This window comes from Giraffa tippelskirchi, chromosome 10 (genome assembly GCF_054371585.1).
Source record: "Giraffa tippelskirchi isolate mGirTip1 chromosome 10, T2T-mGirTip1v1.2.pri, whole genome shotgun sequence".
NCBI classification, from domain to species: Eukaryota; Metazoa; Chordata; class Mammalia; order Artiodactyla; family Giraffidae; genus Giraffa; species Giraffa tippelskirchi.
This window is the reverse complement of record NC_137284.1, coordinates 90,511,167-90,531,974: the sequence shown is the minus strand read 5'-3', so window position 1 is coordinate 90,531,974 and position 20,808 is coordinate 90,511,167. Positions and strand designations below refer to the sequence as shown.

Below are 20,808 nucleotides of genomic sequence, written 5' to 3'. Positions count from 1 at the left end.
CACCATGAAAAATTCTAGGAAAAGAAACTATTAACCAAATATGAAAATGGGATTTGAACAACCAAATCCCATGTTGTTGCTGGGATTGTCAATTGGTAAGAACCACTATGGAAAACAGGATGGAGGTCCCAAAAGAAACTAAAAACATAGCTACCCCACAATCTGGAAATCTCACTCCTGGATCGATATCCAGAGAACATCATCCCTGGGATAGGCACATACTCTCTGACATTCACTGCAGTACTATTTACAGTAGTCCGGAGATGCAAGTAATGAAAATGTTCATGGACAGATGGATAGAGATGTGGTACATATATGGAAGAGAATTCTACTGAGCCAGAAAACAGAATGCAGTAATGCCATTTGTAGTAACAGAAATGGAGATGATCATATGAAGCGATGTAACTCATAAAAAGACAGACACCTTATGATGTGATTGATAGGTAGGAACTAAAAATTGAAAGAAATGAAGTATGTTTCCCAAATGAAACACACAGATTTAGGAAACAAACTTATTCTAATCAAAAAGGAAAGGTGGAAGCCAAGGATGCATTGGAAGATGGGACTGAAACATACAAATGAAACAGATAATCGACAAGGACCTATTGCATAGCATAGGAACCTAGACACAACGCAGTAATAACCTACATGAAGAAAGTACTTGACAATGAATACAGGCATATCTACATATAATTCAATATACAGTTAAACACAGCAGTATACATGCACTATAGTCCAATACTGCCTAAAAATTAATTTTACGAAAGTGGAATGCCTAGGACACTCCCCTCTCAAGCTTTGGGGTCCTGGGCTGGATCACATTCCTGGAGCCTGAGCAGCCTTGGTTCCCAAGTCTAGACTATCATGGGGCTGAGGGAACTGTGAACAATGTGCCAGCAAATAGTCCCTCTGGGACCTGCAGTGCATGCTCCACTGCGGACTGGATGATAATGTCTGGAACCAGGTAGGACAGCTAAACCAAGGCAAGTGCACTTCAAGGATGGTGGGATGGTGGACCCTGGAATCCCAAAGACCTGAGAGGGAATCACCTGGTATTCAGGTCTCCTGGTGTCAGGGTTCCAACCTCTGGCCTCCTTCCTTAGAGTCGCCCCAAAGTCAAATGGACCACAGCACCCTCAGCAGAGCTTTCGCAGGGTTTGGAATTTCTCCAGTGGGATGAATGATAGGGTAAGAAATAACAGGACACCTGGCCTTGGTTCTTTGTTCCGGCACACTGGGCTCTCATTTATAAGCCAGGAGGACTTTCACCAAGGCTCTGCTTACTCTGGTAAGCAGAGTGAATATAAGAAATAACAACTTAAAATGGTCCATTTTCAAGGATAGCTAGCTCTGAGTGATAGCTTGCTGATTTAACAGCCCAAGGTTTACAAAGCAGGAAAATCTAGGTAAACAAAGAGAGAGCAGAATGCTTAGGGTTTTCACGCGGGCTCATTCTATTGGTGAATTCAAAATATAAGAAAAAGTGCAGAGGAAAGGGGAAAAAAGACGTTAAAGGAGGGCCAGCCCATAAAAAGAAGGGGATAAACCTAGGAGACACTCGGGAAGATTGTTCACCCTACAGTACTCAGCCAACGAGGAACTGACGGAGGGACTTGAATGCTAGAATATAAAAATGCTTGCTGTAACTGCCAGGGGTGTGCCTGCCTACCAGACATCCGATCTTGCAAGACTGTCATTAAAGCCTGGCTTTCCAGTGCACCTCCTGTCTCCAAGTCCATTCTCTGGGTTTGGGCAGTCAGTTCAGTCACTCAGTCATGTCTGACTCTTTGTGACGCCATAGACTACAGCATGCCAGGCTTCCCTGTCCATCACCAACTCCTGGAGCTTACTCAAACTCATGCCCATTGAGCCAGTGATGCCATCCAACCATCTCATCCTCTGTCATCCCCTTCTCCTCCTGCCTTCAATCTTTCCCAGCATCAGGGTCTTTTCCAATGAGTCAGTTCTTCACGTCAGGTGGCCAAAGTATTGGAGTTTCAGCTTCAGCATCAGTCCTTCCAATGAATATTCAGGACTGATTTCTTTTAGGATTGACTGGTTGGATCCCTTTGCAGTCCAAGGGACTCTCAAGAGTCTTCTCCAACACCACAGTTCAAAAGCATCAATTCTTCAGCGCTCAGCTTTCCTTATAGTCCAACTCTCACATCCATACATGACTACTGGAAAAACCATAGCTTTGACTACATGGACCTTTGTTGGCAAAGTAATGTTTCTGCTTTTTAATATGCTATCTAGGTTGGTCTTTTGAAAAGACCCTGATGCTGGGAAAGATTGAGGGCGGGAGGAGAAGGGGACAACAGAGGATGAGATGGTTGGATGGCATCACCGACTCAATGGACATGAGTTTGGGTAAACTCATACTTGGGGCGGGACATGCTCTCTGTTCCACTTCACTGCCTGTCCCTGTGTCCATTCCCACGGAAACAAAACAAGATGTCTTAACTTTACTCCCTCTTTATGTTGTGCTGATGAAACTCCCCGGTATAGCTATTTCCTAAAGATCTCATGTGACTTCTGCCAATAAAAGTGTGGGCTGAAAGGAGCCATTTTTTCTTCCTATCATGGAGATCAGGAGGGCCCTCTGACTCTCCACTTGCCAAATTATAAGTGTCTGTCTTTTTATTACGTGCTCACCCCCATTTCAGGTCTTTCTCACAGGGACCTGAAGTCAGGAAGGATTCCCCCGAGGGAAAAAATTGAAAGTGAAGACAGCAAGTGTTAAGTAAGACGCCTGGATCACGACCAGGCCCTCAAACTCTAGGGGTGGAAAGTCCCTTGTTGTCTTACAAAGTCAGGGTAAACAATGGGGAATGATTTGAGTAAAGCTGAGAAACATTATCTTGAGCTTTCGAGGCACCTCCTCTGGACTGCTGGAGCACAGGTGAAACAGGAGCAATTGACACAATTGCTAAGAGAGGTGGTTAAATATAATTCTTGGTTTCCAGAAGGCACTCTAGATATTGGAAATTGGGATGGAGTAGGAGAAAATTTGAAAGCAGCACACAGGAGAGGGGACCTTATACCCGTGACAGTATTTGCGACCTGGGGGCTAGTGCCATCGGTCCCATACCCTTTACAGACTAGGAAATCACGTGTGAAGGCAGTGTCCTCAGAGGCGGCTCCTGTTAACCCTTCCGCCCCTTTGTCACCTAAGCTCGAGGACGATTTTCCACCACCACTCCCTCCACTGGGTCCAGAAATGTCTCAGGAGGATAAGCCGTTGACTTGGCTTCAGCAGGCCACAGCCTCCGCCCTTTGTATGGGTGCTTTAGACATTGAGGACCATCTTTCTTTCCCTACTGATTACAGGCCAGACCCCAATAATCACACTCAGGTTACTGAAACCCATGAAACTTTTGACATCAAGGCTTTAAAGGAACTAAAACCTAGTGTTAGGTTGAACGGGGCTAATTCCCTGTATACACAGGAGCTACTGGAAATTTGTTTGCATGGGAGATGTTCTCCTTACAATGTTAAAATGTTAGCCAAAGCTACTTTAAGTGGTCCCCGATATTTACAGCTTTTTGCTTCTTATACTGAGCTGTGCCAAGAGCAAGCCCATATTAATTGGGCCAATGGACATATTTTTACTTTTAAAATGCTCACAGGCACAGGGCAATATACCAATTCAAGAGCCCAACTGACTTAGGAAGGTGTTCTAGTGGGAGAATGTGAACAGATGGCCAAATGCTGCCAAAGGGCGTGGCAGACAGTATCGGATCCCGGCAAGCCTACCACTTCATTTGTTGAAATATTACAGAGACTTGGAGAAGACTTCACTCAATTTGTAGACCGGCTCTCATCTGTTCTCTGCCATCAAATTAATAGTCCTCCAGTCCTACTGTTTTGTTAAAACAGTTAGCCTATGAAAATGCCAATGAAGACTCCAAGGCCGCCCTTAACCCTATTCATCAAAATGGCAGCCTTGCCGATTTTGTTCAAGCATGTCAAAATATTGTTACACAGGCTCACAAACAAACCATGCTAGCTCAAGCAATTTGTGCTGTCTTTAAAAATAATTTTAGCTCTTCCCCTGCGAAATGCTTTCAACGTGGAAGGCCCAGACATATGAAAAAGGATTGCCGTTCCGGGCCCAAAACAGGTGTTACAATACTGCCACCTACTTGTGACAACAAAACACCAGGACCATGTCCTTGGTGCCAGAGAGGCAATCATTGGGCTAATTAATGCAGATCAAAATTCCATAAGAATGGTTCCCCTTAGCAGCAGGCCAACAGGGCCGGCCCCAGCCCCTACAAACGATACCTGATGAAGCCCTCCAGCACACCCTTCAGCCTACCTCCAGCCTCTCAGCCACTATCAGTGGAAGTGCTGGATTAGACCTCCCAACCTGAGTAACTGTTCAGATTAATGAATCAGATCCCCCTGTAGCAATCCCTACTGGAATCCGAGGCCCCATTCCACCAGGGACCGTAGTGCTCATTTTGGGTAGAAGTGGCCTTACTCTTAAGGGCCTCCAATTCTTCCTGGCCTTATTGACCCAGACTATTCAGAAGAAATTAAAGTAATGGCTATCTCTCGCTCATTCCATGTCATTCCTCAAGGTCAACGAATTGCTCAGCTCTTTCTCTTGCCTTACCATGCTCCTAACAATTATAATCCTGTTACCAGAGGAGAACAAGGATTTGGGAGCAAAGGTGATCAAGTAGGGTGCTTTACTCAACAAATAGTCTCAGATCGGCCCACCTATAAGGTTAAAATTCAAAGAAAAACCTTCTCTGGACTCTTGGATACTGGGGTTGATGTTTCCATCATTACTTCTCATCAATGGCCAGATGACTGGCCCATGACTGAACCCCAGGGGAAAATCTCAGGCTTAGAGGAACCCTAACAACTTGCTCGGAGTGCAGCAATTCTTCCTTGCCTTGCCTAGGGCCCAACAAACAACTTGCTCATTTCCAACCTTTTATTGCAGACATTCCCTGAAATTTATGGGGCAGAGATCTGCTTGTCCAATGGCACCTATTTCTCTTCAATGAGGGAAAGGCGGATCAAATGATGGCGAGAATGGGGTGCCGACCAGGAAAAGGGCTAGGAAAAAATTTACAGGGAGATCCTTCTCCTTTACCTATTCAACCCAAACTGGACAGAGAAGGGCTAGGATATAAAAATTTTTAATGGGGGCCATTGAAGTTTCTCCACCACCACACGCCACACCTCTAACATGGCTTACATCTAAATGTAAATCAATCTCAATGTAAATCTAAATGTGAGTCAATGGCTGCTAGCAAAGGAAAAACTTACACATTTACTAGCCTTCGCAGAAGAACAGTTTCAAGCAGGACACATAGAGGAGAGTACTAGCCCTTGGAATACTCCAGTTTTCACAATACCTAAAAAATCAGGCAAATGGCGGCTGCCTCATGATCTTCAAGCTATTAATGCAGTAATGCTACCTGTGGGGGCCTTGCAGCCTGGACTCCCATCCCCTTTGGCCATACCTCAAGATTGACAAATTGTAGTTCTGGATCTTAACGATGGTTTTTATACAATCCCCTTAGCTGCACAAGACAAAGAAAAACTTGCATTTTCTGTATACAGTATTAACCAACAAGCTCCCATGAAGCGGTACCAATGGAAAATGTTGCCTCAGGGGATGATGAAGAGTCCTACACTATGCCAATACATGGCTAGTGCTCTGGAGGAGCTCTATCCCTTTATCTTCAAGCCTACATCATTCACTATATGGATGACAGTCTTAGTCGCCCCAGAGGAGCCTCTTCTAAACCCACTCTTTCACCGGGATGATATTATACAATGGGGAGTACATGTAGCCCCCGAAAAAATTCAAAAAACAGCTTCCTTTTCCTATTTAGATTATCAGGTTTCAGAAAGTACTGTCATACCCCAAAAGGTATTCATTAGATGCGATAATCTCAAAACATTAAATGATTTCAAAAGCTTTTAGGCTTTTAGATTTAGGCGATATTAATTGACTGAGCCCTGCTTTAGGCATTCCTACCAGTTCACTTAAACACCTCTTTGAGACTCTTAAAGGGGATTCAGCCCTTTCCTTCCCTTGAATTCTGAGTTCACAAGCTAAAAAAGAACTTGATATGAGGTGACTGATAGGCAGAAACTAAACATCAGTACAAATGAAGAACATTTATCAAACATAAAACAAAAATATGTAAAAAACATACGAAGTTGAAACAAACCACTGGACGAATCCTTAGGAGGGCAGAAACTAAAAGGAAGAAATAATTCAACCTTGAAGCCTGGGAAAAGGAGACCTCAAGCACAATAAGTTAAAAAAAAAAAATAACGAAAAGCCAGAGAAATACTACACAAATGAAGGAACAAACTAGTAACACAGAAGTCCAAATAAATGAAGAGGAAATAGGCAAACTACCTGAAAAAGAATTCAGAATAATGATAGTAAAGATGATCAAAAACCTTGAAAACAAAATGGAGAAAATGCAAGAATCAATTAACAAAGACCTAGAAGAATTAAAGAATAAACATACAGAGACAAACAACACAATTACTGAAATTAAGAATACTTCAGAAGAAATCAAGAGCAGACTATCTGAAGCAGAAGAATGAATCAGTGAGCTGGAAGATAAAATGGTGGAAATAACTTAAGAGCCGAATAAAGTAAAAAGAATGAAAATAACTGAGGATAGTCTCAGAGACATCTGGGACAATATCAAACACACCAACATTCGAATTATAGGGGCTCCAGAAAAAAAGAGAAAAAGAAAGGGTATGTGAAAATTTTGGAAGAGATTCTAGTTGAAAATTCCCCCAACATGGAAAAGGAAATAGTCAATCAAGTCCAAGAGGCACAAAGAGTGCCTAAACAAAAACTAAACACAAAGAAAGAATATGAAAAGCAGCAAGGGAGAAGCAACAGGTAACATACAAGGGAAATCCCATGTGCTTAACAGCTGATCTTTCAGCAGAAACTCTGCAGGCCAGGAGAGAATGGCAGGATATATTTAACGTACTGAAAGGGAAAAATCTACAACCAAGATTACTGTACCTGGCAAGGATCTCATTCAAAACTGATGGAAAAATAAAAAGCTTTCCAGACAAGCAAAAGTTAAAAGAGAATTCAGTACCACCAAACCTGGTTTACAACAAATGTTAAAGGGACTTATATGGTCAAGAAATACAAGAGCAGAAAAAATCTACTAAATCAGCCCCAAACAATTAAGAAAATGGCAACAGGAACATATATATCAATAATTACTTTAAATGTAAATGGATTAAATGCTGCAACCAAAAGACACAGACTGGCTGAATGGATACAAAAACAAGACCCATATATACGCTGTCTACAAGAAACCCACGTCAGACCTAAAGACACATATAGACTGAAAGTGAGAGGATGGAAAAATATATTCCATGCAAATGGGAAGCAAAAGAAAGCTGGAGTAGCAATCCTCATATCAGACAAAACAGACCTTAAAATAAAGAAGATTACAAGAGGTAAGAAGGACACTACATAATGATCAAGGGATCAATCCAAGAGGAAGACATAACAATTGTAAATATCTATACACCCAACATAGGAGCACCTCAATACATAAGACAAACACTAACAGACATAAAAGGAGAAATTGACAGTAACACAATAATAGTAGGAGACGTTAACACCCCACTCACACCAATGGACAGATCATCAAAACAGAAATTAATAAGGAAACATAAGTCTTAAATGATACATTAGATGAGATGGATCTCATTGATATCTTCAGGACATTCCATCCAAATGCAGAAGAATACACCTTCTTCTCAAGAGCACATGGAACATTCTCCAGGACAGACTACATCTTGGGTCACAAATCAAACCTCAGTAAATCTAAGAAAATTGAAATCTTATCAGGCATCTTCTCCGACCACAATGCTATGAGACTAGATATCAGTTAGAAGAAAAAAACTGTAAGAAACACAAACACATAGAGATTGAACAACACGTTTCTAAATAACAGGTTACTGCAGAAATCAAAAGGGAAATCAAAAAATTTCCAGAAACAAATGACAATGAAAACATGACAACTCAAAACCTATGGGATGCAGCAAAAGCAGTTCGAAGAGGAAGTTTATAGCAATACAATCCTATCTCAAGAAATAAGAAAAACATCGAATACACAACCTAACTTTACACCTAAAACAACTGGAAAAAGAAGACAAAAAAATCCCCAAAATTCATAAAAGGAAAGAAATCATAAAGATCCGAGCAGACATAAATGAAAAAGAAATGAAAGAATAGTAAAGATTAATACAACTAAAAGTTGGTTCTTTGAGAAGATGAACAAAATTGAGAAACCTTTAGCCAGACTCATCAAGAAAAAAGGAGAGAAGAATCAAATCAACAAAATTAGAAATGAAAAAGGAGAAGTTACAATAGACAATGCAGAAATAAAAAGGATTATAAGAGACTATTATGAATGCAGAGTTCCAAAGAATAGCAAGGAGAGATAAGAAAGCCTTCCTCAGTGATCAATACAAAGAAATAGAGGAAAACAACAGAATGGGAAAGATGAGAGATCTCTTCAAGAAAATTAGAGATACCAAGGGAACATTTCATGCAACGATGGGCTCGATAAAGGACAAAAATGGTATGGACCTAACAGAAGCAGAAGATATTAAGAAGAGGTGGCAAGGATACACAGAAGAATTGTACAAAAAAGATCTTTACGACCCAGATACTCACGATGGTGTGATCACTCACCTAGAGCCAGACATCCTGGAATGTGAAGTCAAGTGGGCCTTAGGAAGCATCACTACGAACAAAGCTAGTGGAGGTGATGGAATTCTAGTTGAGCTATTTCAAACCCTGAAAGTTGATGCTGTGAAAGTGCTGAACTCGATATGCCAGCAAATCTGGAAAACTCAGCAGTGGCCACAGGACTGGAAGAGGTCAGTTTTCATTCCAATCCCAAAGAAAGGCAATGCCAAAGAATGCTCCAACTACCGCACAACTGTACTCATCTCACACGCTAGTAAAGTAATGCTCAAAATTCTCCAAGCCAGGCTTCAGCAATACGTGAACCGTGAACTTCCAGATGTTCAAGCTGGTTTTAGAAAAGGCAGAGGAACCAGAGATCACACTGCCAACATCCGCTGGATCATCGATAAAGCAAGAGAGTTCCAGAAAAACATCTATTTCTGCTTTATTGACTATGCCAAAGCCTTTGACTGTGTGGATCACAATAAATCGTGGAAAATTCTGAAAGAGATGGGAATACCAGACCATCTGACTTATCTCTTGAGAAACCTGTATGCAGGTCAGGAAGCAACAGTTAGAACTGGACATGGAACAACAGACTGGTTCCAAATAGGAAAAGGAGAATGTCAAGGCTGTATATTGTCACCCTGCTTATTTAAATTATATTCAGGGTACATCATGAAAAATGCTGGGCTGGAAGAAACACAAGCTGGAATCAAGACTGCCGGGAGAAATATCAATAACCTCATATATGCAGATGACACCACCCTTATGGCAGAAAGTGAGGAAGAACTAAAGAGCCTCTTGATGAAAGTGAAAGAGGAGAGTGAAAAAGTTGGCTTGAAGCTCAATGTTCAGAAAACTAAGATCATGGCATCTGGTCCCATCACTTCATGGGAAATAGATGGGGAAACAGTGGAAACAGTGTCAGACTTTATTTTTCGGGGCTTCAAAATCACTGCTGATGGTGATTGCAGCCATGAAATTAAAAGACGTTTACTCCTTGGAAGGAAGGTTATGACCAACCTAGATAGCATATTTAAAAGCAGAGACATTACTTTGCCAACAAAGGTCTGTCTAGTCAAGGCTATGGTTTTTCCAGTGATCATGTATGGATGTGAGAGTTGGACGGTGAAGAATGCTGAGCGCCGAAGAATTGATGTTTTTGAACTGTGTTGTTGGAGAAGACTCTTGAGAGTCCCTTGGACTGCAAGGAGATCCAACCAGTCCATCCTAAAGGAGTTCAGTCCTGGGTGTTCATTGGAAGGACTGACGTTGAAGCTGAAACTCCAACACTTTGGCCACCTGATGCGAAGAACTGACCCACTAGAAAAGACCCTGATGCTGGGAAAGATTGGGGGCAGGAGGAGAAGGGGACGACAGAGGATGAGATGGTTGGATGGCATCACCGACTCGATGGACATGGGTTTGAGTAAACTCCGGGAGTTGGTGATGGACAGGGAGGCCTGGCGTGCTGCGATTCATGGGGTCGCAAAGAGTCGGACACAACTGAGCGACTGAACTGAACATGGCAATAAAATAGATAACCTGGAAGAAATGGACAAATTCCTAGAAAGTTCAATCTTCTAAGACTGAACCAGGAAGAAAAAGAAATTATGAACAACCCAAATACAAGCACTGAAATTGAAGCTGTGATCAAAAATCTCCCAAGAAAACAAAAGCCCAAGACCAGATGGCTTCACAGGAGAATTTCACCAAACATTTAGACAAGAGATAATGCCTATCCTTCTAAAACTCTTTCAGAAAATTGCAGAGGAAGGAACACTTCCAAACTCATTCTACGAGGCCACCATCATCATGATACCAAAACCAGACAAAGACAACACAAAAAAGAAAACTATAGGCCAATATCACTGATGAACATAGATGCAAAAATCCTCAACAAAAATTTTAGCAAACAGAATTCGCAACACATCAAAAAGAACAAACACCATGATCAAGTTGGGTTTATTCCTGGAATGCAACGATTCAATATATGCAAAGGAAACAATGTGATACACCATATTAACAAATTGAAAGATAAAAATCATATGATAATCTCAATAAATGCAGAAAAAGCCTTTGACAAAATTCAGCACCCATTTATGATTGAAGTGAAGTGAAGTAAAAGTCGCTCAGTCACGTCCGACTCTTTGCGACCCCATGGACTGTATAGTCCATGGAATTCTCCAGGCCAGAACACTGGAGTGAGTAGCCTTCCCCTTCTCCAGGGGATCTTCCCAACCCAGGGATCGAACCCACGTCTCCTGCATTGCAGGTGGATTTTTGGGCTTCCCTGATAGCTCAGTTGGTAAAGAATGTGCCTGTAATGCAGGAGACCCCAGTTCAATTCCTGGGTCAGGAAGATGCCCTGGAGAAGTGATAGGCTACCCACTCCAGTATTCTTCGGCTTCCCTTGTGGCTCAGCTGGTAAAGAATCAGCCTACAGTGCAGGAGACCTGGGTTCGATCCCTGGGTTGGGAGGATCCCCTGGAGATCCATTTATGATTAAAACTCCTTAAAAAATGGGCATAGCAGGAACCTACCTCAACACAGTAAAGCCCATATATGATAAGTCTACAGCAAACATTATTCTCACTGGTGAAAGCATTCCCCCTACGATCAGGAACACGACAAGGGTGTCCACTTTTGCCGTTATTATTCAACATAGTTCTGGAAGTCCTAGCTACAGCAAAAAACGTAGTTTTGGAAGTTTTAGCCACAGCAATCAGAGAAGGAAAAGAAATAAAAGAAATCCAGATCAGGAAAGAAGAAGTAAAGCTCTCACTGTTTGCAGATGACATGATACTGTACATAGAACACCCTAAAGATAGTCTCAGAAAACTACTAGAGCTAATCAGTGAATTTAGCAAAGTTGCATGATACAACATCAATACACAGAAATCACTGCATTTCTATATACTAACAATGAAAAATCAGAAAAAGAAATTAAGGAATCAATCCCTTTCACCATGGCAACAAAAATAATTAAATATCTACGAAAACACTTACCTAAGGAGACAAAAGAACTGTGCACAGAAAATTATAAGACACTAATGAAAGAAATCAAAGATGACATAAACGGAGAGATATTCCATGTTCCTGGGTAGGGAGAATCAATATTCTGAAAATGACTATACTACCAAACGCAATCTACCAATTCAATGAGATCCCTATCAAATTACCAATGGCATTTTTCATAGAACTAGAACAAAAAATTTCACAATTCATATGGAAACACAAAAGACCCCAAACAGCAAAAATAGTCTTGAGAAAGAAGAATGGAGCTGAAGGATTCAACCATTCTGACTTCAGATTATACTACAAACCTACAGTCATCAAGACAGTATGGTACTGGCACAAAAACAGAAATATAGACCAACAGAACAAGATAGAAAGCCCAGAAATAAACCCATGCACCTATGCGTACCTTATTTTTGACAAAGGAGGCAAGAATGTACAATGGGGCAAAGAAAGCCTCTTCAATAAATGGTGCTGGGAAAACTGGACAGCTACATGTAAAAGAATGAAATTAGAACACTTCTTAACACCATGCACAAAGATAAACTCAAAATGGATTAAAGACCTCAACTTAAGACCAGAAACTAAAAAACTCTTAGAGGAAAACATAGGCAGAACACTTGATGACATAAATCAAAGCAAGATCCTCTATGGCCAACCTCCTAGAGTAACAGAAATAAAAACAAAAGTAAACAAGCGGGACCTGATTAAACTTAAAAGCTTCTGCACAGCAATGGAAACTGTAAGCAAGGTAAAAAGACAACCCTCAGAATGGGAGAAAATAATAGCAAATGAAACAATTCACCAAGGATTATTTTTCAAAATATACAAGCAGCTCATACAACTCAACGCCAGAAAAACAAACAACCCAATCAAAAAGTGGGAAAAAGACCTAAACAGACATTTCTCCAAAGACATACAGATGGCTAACAAACACATGAAAAGATGTTCAACATCACTCATTATTAAAGAAATGCAAATCAAAACTACAATGAGATATCACCTCACACCGGTCAGAATGGCCCTCATCAAAAAGTCTACAAGCAATAAATGCTGGCGAGGGTATGGAGTAAAGGGAACGCTGCTGCACTGTTGGTGGAAGTGTAAGTTGATACAGCCACTATGGAAGACGATATGGAGATTCCTTAAAAAACTAGGAATAAAACCACCATATGATCCAGCAATCCCACTCCTAGGCATATACCCCAAGGAAACCAAAACCGAAAAAGACACATGTATCCCATTGTTCACTGCAGAACTATTTACAATAGTTTGAACATGGAAGCAACCTAGACATCCATCGACAGATGAATGGATAAAGAAATTGTGGTACATATACCCTATGGCTGGGGAAGATTGAAGGCAGGAGGAGAAGGGGATGACAGAGGATGAGATGGTTGGATGGCATCACTGACTCAATGAACATGAGTTTGAGCAAGTTCCAGGAGTTGGTGATGGACAGGGAAGCCTGGTGTGCTGCAGTTCATGGGGTCGCAAAGAACTGGACATGACTGAGCAACTGAACTGAACTGAACTGAACTGTCCCTCCCATCAGGAAGCTTACATAAGCCTCTTAGCCTCCTTCTTCAGAGGGCAGAAGAACCATAATCCCATAGCTAGAACTAAAGCCACATTATAGTGAGCTAATCAGGCTGAAAAAGCAGAGAGTTATGTCCCAGCTGAAGGGATAAGATAAAACCCCAGAAAAACAAGTAAAATAAGTGGAGATAGGCAACCTTCCAGAAAAATAATTCAGAATAATAATACTGATGGTGATCCAGGATCTCAGGAAAACAGTGGAGAATTTGCAAGAAATATTTATCAAAGACCCAGAAGAACTAAAGTACAAGCCAAAAGAGATGGATAATAAACTAGAAGGCATCAACAGCAGAATAACTAAGGTAGAAGAACAGATAAATGACCTGAAGTACAGAATGGTGGAAATCACTGCCACAGAACAGAATATAGAAAATAGAATTAAAAAAGAAATGCAGACAGCCTAAGGGACCTCTGGGACAACAACCACATTACACAGGTCCCAGAAGAAGAGATGGTAGTTGAAAACTTTCCTAACATGGGAAAGGAAATAGTTGACCAAGTCCAGGAAGCACAGAGAGTCCCAGGCAGGATAAAACCCAAGGAGGAACACACCAAGACACACAGTAATCAAACAGAGAAAAATTAAAGACAGAGATAAACTATCGAAAGCAACAAGGGAAAAACAACAACATACAAGGGAACTCAGGTTATCAGCTCATTTCTCAACAGAAACGCTACAAGCCAGGAGGGAATGGCAAGATAGATTCAAGGTGATGAAAAGTAAGAACCTACAACCAAGAATATTCTACCCAGCAACACTCTCCTTCAGATTTGATGGAGAAATCAAAAGCTTTCCAGACAAGCAAAAGTTAAGAGAATTCAGCACCATTAAACTAGCTTTACAACAAATGCTGAAAGAACTTCTCTAGACAGGAAACACAAGAGAAGGAAAAGACCTACAGAAAAGAAGCCCAAAACAAATAAGAAAATAGTAGCAGGTTCATACATACTGATAATTACTTTAAATGTAAACAAATTAAATGCACCAACCAAAAGACACAGACTGGCTGGGTGGATGAAAACATGTACATGCGTGTACTTCCACTTAACACATCACTGTGCTTGATGCCCAAATTGTATGTAGTTATTTTATATTGTTAGGTTAATCATGTTCCATTATAGTTTTAAATTATAATCATCTTTTATTTTTTGTCTGTAATTATCCTTTATCTTTTGTGAAAAACTGATAAACATTTTTCACTAATGTGATTATGTAACAATTACTCACTACACACCATTGTATTGGGCTTTCCAGGTGGCGTTAGTCATGAACAACCCACCTGCCAATGCAGATTTAAGAGACACAGGTTCAATCCCTGGGTCAGGAAGATCCCCTGGAGGAGGCCATGGCAACCCACTCCAGTATTCTTGTCTGGAGAACCCCCTCGACAGAGTAGCCTGGCAGGCTATGGTCCATAGAGTCACAAAGAATTGGAAACGACTGAAGCAACCTGGCACCACTGTATCATGACTGGTCAACAGAAAAATACTACAATTCTGTATCACCAAAATTACCAGTGAATAAAAAACCTCTCATCACGTTTTTAATCCAGATGCATATCAGAATTACCTTGAAATTTTTTGAAAAGTATAAATGCCCAGTTATTGCTTTTTTCCTCCAAAGCTCCAGATATGTTTCTAATGAGCAGCCATGTCTAAAATCAACTTGACTATATGATGATCTTTTACTTTTATCTAGTTTGTTTTACTTTTCTATTTCATTTAGTTTATATTTTCCAATTTTTCCATCCCTTTTTTTTGGATGTTCTTTCTCAAGCCTTTATCAAGTGTAGTGGAAAAGCTTTTGTATTATATATATATATATATATATAAATAGTATGTATAACATATATATTTTAGAAAACTTGTGAAATTTTGCCAAACTAAAAAATTTATGACATTTTGATTCCATTTATTTCATTTAGTAAGAATAAAATGCTAGATTTCTAGTTAAAAAGATACGCAACAAGCAACAAAGCTTTACAAAGGTATAGCACTTAGAACTATAGTCAGTATCTTGTAATAAACTAAATTGGAAAATAATCTGAAAAATAATATATGCATATGTATAACTGAATCACCTTGTGGTACCCCTAAAACTATATAGCTGTAAGTCAACTATACTTCAATAAAATATATATATTAAAAAAAAACTTCAATCATCCAGTTGTACACTTCAAACAAACATCACAGCGTAAATCAACTATACTCCAATATAAACAGAAACACACCGATTTAGAAAACAAACTAATCCTAAATGAAAAAGATTGAAGCAAGGATGTATTGGAGTCTCAAATAAACACATACCCACTCATACAAATAAAACAGATAATCAACAAGGACGTATTGTAAAGCACAGGGAGCTCGAGTCAACACGGTAATAACTAACATGAAAAAAGTTATCAGAAAACGAGTACATTAATATCACATTAAACTCAATCATCCAATTCTGCACTTCAAACAAACACCACATGTATATCAACTACACTCCAATATGACCTAAAAAGTAATTTAAAAAGAAAATTAAATGCCTACTCCATTCCCCTCAAGCTTCAAGAGCCCAGGCTGTTTCACGTTTCTGGAGCCTGAGCTGCCTTGGTTCCCAAGTTTGGACTATCACGGGGCTGAGGGAGCTGCTGAAGCACGTTCCAGCAAATGACATTACAGGACCTTGGAGTTGTAGTGGCTGGTCCCCTGTGAACAGGTTGACAAAGTCAGGAACAAGGCAGGACCACTCACAGCTAAACCTAGGCAAGTACACTCAAGGATGGTGGGATGGTGGACCCTCGAGACCCAAACCTGTGAAGGAGGCACCTGGTCTGCAGGTCTCCTGCTGCCGGGGTTCCCACCTCCACCCTCCTTCCTTAGGGTCACCTCAACTTTGGACCACAGCACACCAACAAGCTTTTGCATGTTTGGGACGTCTCCAATGGGGTGAATAATAAGGTGGAGGATGTAATGGAACACTAGGCCTTGGCTGTTTGTTCTGGCACATGGGGCTCTCATTTATGTCAGAAGCAGCACTTTCACCAAGGCTCTGTTTATCCTAGCAAGCCCTGTGGAGCCTGAGGAAATCCTGCCTCCTTGTGGTCACTTCTTGAAACTACAATGGGAAAATCATCGCCTACGGGCACTTCATTTTCAAAAGGCCTCTCACATTTTGAAAGATACTTGCCCTCGACAAATGTCCCAGGGTATGTAACTGAAAGAGAATTCACTAAAAGTCCGTGTTTCAGGAAGCCACCTCGTAGAAGTAAACTTCATTCACAGTGATTTAAGAAAAGCAGCACAAGGAAAGATGCTAAACGTTGGTTACAGTAGTGAAATTTATCACAGCACAATCAGGTTTCACTTGGCTGCACAAAGAATGGCCCTCATTAAAAATCTAGAAACATAAATTAGTGGGAAAAAATTAGAGAAAATGGAATGCTGCTAAGCTGTTGCTTGGACTTTAAAGTGGTAACGGCCACTATGGAGATGATGGCGGTTCCTTCAGAAAGTAAAAATAGAGCTATTATATGACCTAGAAATCCCACTCCCTGCCCTACATCCAGAGAAATCCATACTTGGAGTAGAAACACACACTCTGACCAGTAGCTTGAATATGGAAGTAATTAAAATATCCACAGACAGATGGATCAAGAAGATGTGGTATATTTTATGGAGGAATATTACTCAACCAGAAAACAGAAGGAAGAAACAGCATCTGCAGCAACATAAATGGACTTGGAAACAATCATATGAAGTAAGTCATAGACAGAAAGACAAAAACACTATGATGTGACTGATTGGTGGAATCTACAAACTGAGAGCAATGAAGTACATTTTCCAAACAGAAACACAATTACAGATTTAGAAAACAAACTTACTCTAACCAAAGGAGAAAGGCAGAAGGCAGGGATCCATTAGGAGGCTGGAATTAACACATACCCACTAACAGAAATGAAACAGGTAATCAACAAGGACCTAGCTGATAGCACAGGAATTTTGACTTGACACACTAATAACCTACATGGGAAAATAACCCCAAAACACACAGGTATGTCTACATATAACTGGATCAAGCTACCAAACACTTAAACACAGCAGTGTAAATCAACTATAATCCAATAGAATCTAAAAATCAAAAGAAAAAAAAAATGCCTACTATATCCCTCTCTGGCTTCAGGTTCGTAGGCTGGTTCACATTCCTGAAGCCTAAGCAGCCTTGGTCCCCAAATGTGGACTGTTAAGGGACTGGGAAGGAGGTGCCAGCAAATGAGCTCCCCTTGGACCTGTAGTGCCTGGTCGCCTCTGACATGTTGTGGTCATTTCCCTTGCACCAGCCAGAATGACCATTATCAACAAGTCTACAGTGGATACGTGCTGGGTAGGACATTGAGCAAAGGGAACCCTCTCAGGCTGTTAGTGGATTTTAAATTGGTAACAGCCACTATGGAGAACAGTATGGAGGTTCCTTAAGTAACTAAAAAAAGCGCTACCAAATGATCACACATCCCCACTCCTGGGCATATATCCAGAGAAAATCATAACTTGAAAAGAGACATGTACCCCAACCTTCACTGCAGCTGTATTTACAATAGTCAGGATGTGCAAGCCACCAAAATGTCCACAGATGGGTGGATAAAAAAGATGTGGTAAATATATACAATGGACTATTACTCAGCCATAAAAAAAGAATGAATGTCAACTGCATCAACAGGGATGGACCTGGAGATGATCATACTAATAGAAGTACATCAGTCAGAGAAACACAGTGTACATCACTGAGAGATGGAAACGAACATTTATACAAATACACTACATTTTCCAAATAGAAACAGACCCACAGACTTAGAAAACAAACTTATGGTGACCAAAGGGGAATGGTAAGTGGGAGGGATAAATCAGGAGGTTGGGATTGCCAGCACTGGCACTCAAAGTCTCCTTTTATCACAATAGTCCTGTATCTGGTGCAGTCAACACTAGCTCCTTTTGTCAAGAGGAAACTGATTTTCATAAAACCAAATGAATATCATTCTTTTGATAAGAGAAATAACAGACCATTTTCATAAGTTAATTTTGAAATTCAGTGTTAGGATATAAAAATAATATACTTTCTTGGGCCCATGAATGGTTTTTAATAATAAATTTTAAACTTTCTCTCTTTTTGAGGATCATCAACTTAAGACAGGTGACTTGCTACAAGCAATAAATGCTGGAGAGGGTGTGGAGAAAAGGGAACCCTCTTATACTGTTGGTGGGAATGCAGACTAGTACAGCCACTATGGAGAACAGTGTGGAGATTCCTTAAAAAACTGGGAAGAGAACTGCCATATGACCCAGCAATCCCACTGCTGGGCATACACAACTGAGGAAACCGAATTGAAAGAGACACATGTACCCCAATGTTCATCGCAGCACTGTTTACAATAGCCAGGACATGGAAGCAACCTAGATGTCTATCAGCAGGCGAATGGATAAGGAAGCTGTGGTACATATACACAATGGAATATTACTCAGCCATTAAAAAGAATACATTCGAATCAGTTCTATTGAGATGGATGAAACTGGAGCCCATTATACAGAGTGAAGTAAGCCAGAAAGAAAAACACCAATATAGTATACTAATGCATATATATGGAATTTGAAAGATGGTAACGATAACCCTATATGCAAGACAGAAAAAGAGACACAGATGCATAGAACAGTCTTATGGACTCTGAGGGAGAAGGTGAGGGTGGGACGTTCTGAGAGAATAGCATTGAAACATGTATATTATCATATGTGAAACAGAACACCATTCCATGTTCGATGCATGAGACAAATGCTCAGGGCTGGTGCAATGGGATGACCCAGAGGGATGGGATGGGGAGGGAGGTGGGAGAGGGGTTCAGGATGGGGAACACATGTAAACCCATGGCTGATTCATGTCAATGTACGGCAAAAACCACTACAATACTGTAAAGTAATTAGCCCCCAACTAAAATAAATAAATTTATTAAAAAAAAAAAAAAAAAAAGAAAAACCCAAACAAACAAAAAGACAGGTGACTTGTAAAATGAATTTCAATCTTAGTAACATGGATGCAATAGCTGTTTGTACTGCAAATAATCACCATTTCCTTCATACCTTGGTGCTTCCATTTCCTGTGACCAACACGTGGAACAGGTCTGTAATGTAACTGCTAAGCATGTCCTGGTGGTCATTGGTCACTGTCATGTTTGTTAACAACCTCAGTCCAGCCAGTTGCACAGCAGAGTTCAGGGGGCCAGAGATGACATCCTCACAGACTTGACTGATGTATACCTGAAGATGGGAAAAGGGGGATCTTCTTAGAATCTCCAAAACTTTCCTATTAAACCGTAACTCTTGCACACTGGAATCAGGTGCTTGTTTAGGATGAGACTGACTCTTTAAGAAAGATGGCATTTCTATCAAGATCTCAAACGTGGGTAACTCTTTTTTTTTTAATTTCCCTAGTTAATAGCAGGCACTGAGCATTTTACAGATATACTCACTTCAGCCCTAAGACAACTAATGAGACAGTGGTATTATGGTCATTTTATAGATAAGGACTGTAAACCCTTCAAGAAGCTTGGATTCTCTGCCCAATATAACAAGACAGTGGAGCAAATGTCCAGACCCAGAGACCATGCTCTCAAAATCAGTGGGGGGCCTCTCACTTGTTGGGGGTCTCCCAATTCTGTCTACCTTTCTGTGTCTGGGCATGTCAGGATAAGGAGGAAGATCTGTGGTGACATTTTGTACCATAGTGTGTACCTGAACTGTAAGATCTAGGAGCACAACATGTTAGAAGTAAAGAATTGAGGGGGACACTGAATAGAGCTTTTCTTCAGAGCTCTTTCTTTTATGAGTAAGCACAGGCAAACTCTATTTGGTCCAAGGTTGTTATTTATGACATATATGTAGATGAATTTCTCCTTCATAATACTGTACACCACCACTGGCTAAAACTAATGCAATGCTAGTAGTATGCCCATGTCACACACGATAGATCTAGACTAAACCTAGGGGGACAGAAAATTTTCTGAAACTCTATTTTCTATGTCTGGCCATGAGCCCTCCAGCTTGAAATAATTATGTCTCACAAGTAATCAGTATTCATCTAAGTCTGAACTTCATCAAAAGTTCTAATTGGTAAGAAAAATTCCCTAATATAAAATGCTAAGGAATTACCAACTGCCCCATAAGCCAGTACTAACTTTAAAAAATTTCCAAATGTATTCATGTTACCACAGAAATGAAAATGATGGCAGTAAAGCAAATTGCGTAAGTAAAACAAAGAGATTAAATTTCTAATCTGGTTTCAAAATCCAAATGATATTTACAAATCAATCTGTTCTGGGTCACAATTTCATTATGCATCCATCCTTTAAAAAATGGCATTTCCTTAGCTTATTATAAATCATATATTTTCATAGGATGCTCCTGTCTTTCCAAGCATTTCCTAAAATGTGCTAAGCATT

General features: G+C 40.4%; 1 protein-coding gene across 2 annotated transcripts in view; it reads right to left on the bottom strand.

Annotated features, from left to right (window-relative positions):
- The window catches only part of ARMC10 (armadillo repeat containing 10), a 68,963-nt gene that overhangs the window by 14,232 nt on the left and 33,923 nt on the right, over window positions 1–20,808 (bottom strand). The window contains exon 4 of one of the 2 annotated variants that reach the window (XM_081535820.1): window positions 19,451–19,627. The exons of the other annotated variant lie outside the window; for it this stretch is intronic. Coding sequence (XP_081391946.1) covers window positions 19,451–19,627 — 177 coding nt within the window. The remainder of the gene's footprint in view (window positions 1–19,450; window positions 19,628–20,808) is intronic. 2 annotated transcript variants of the gene reach the window in all.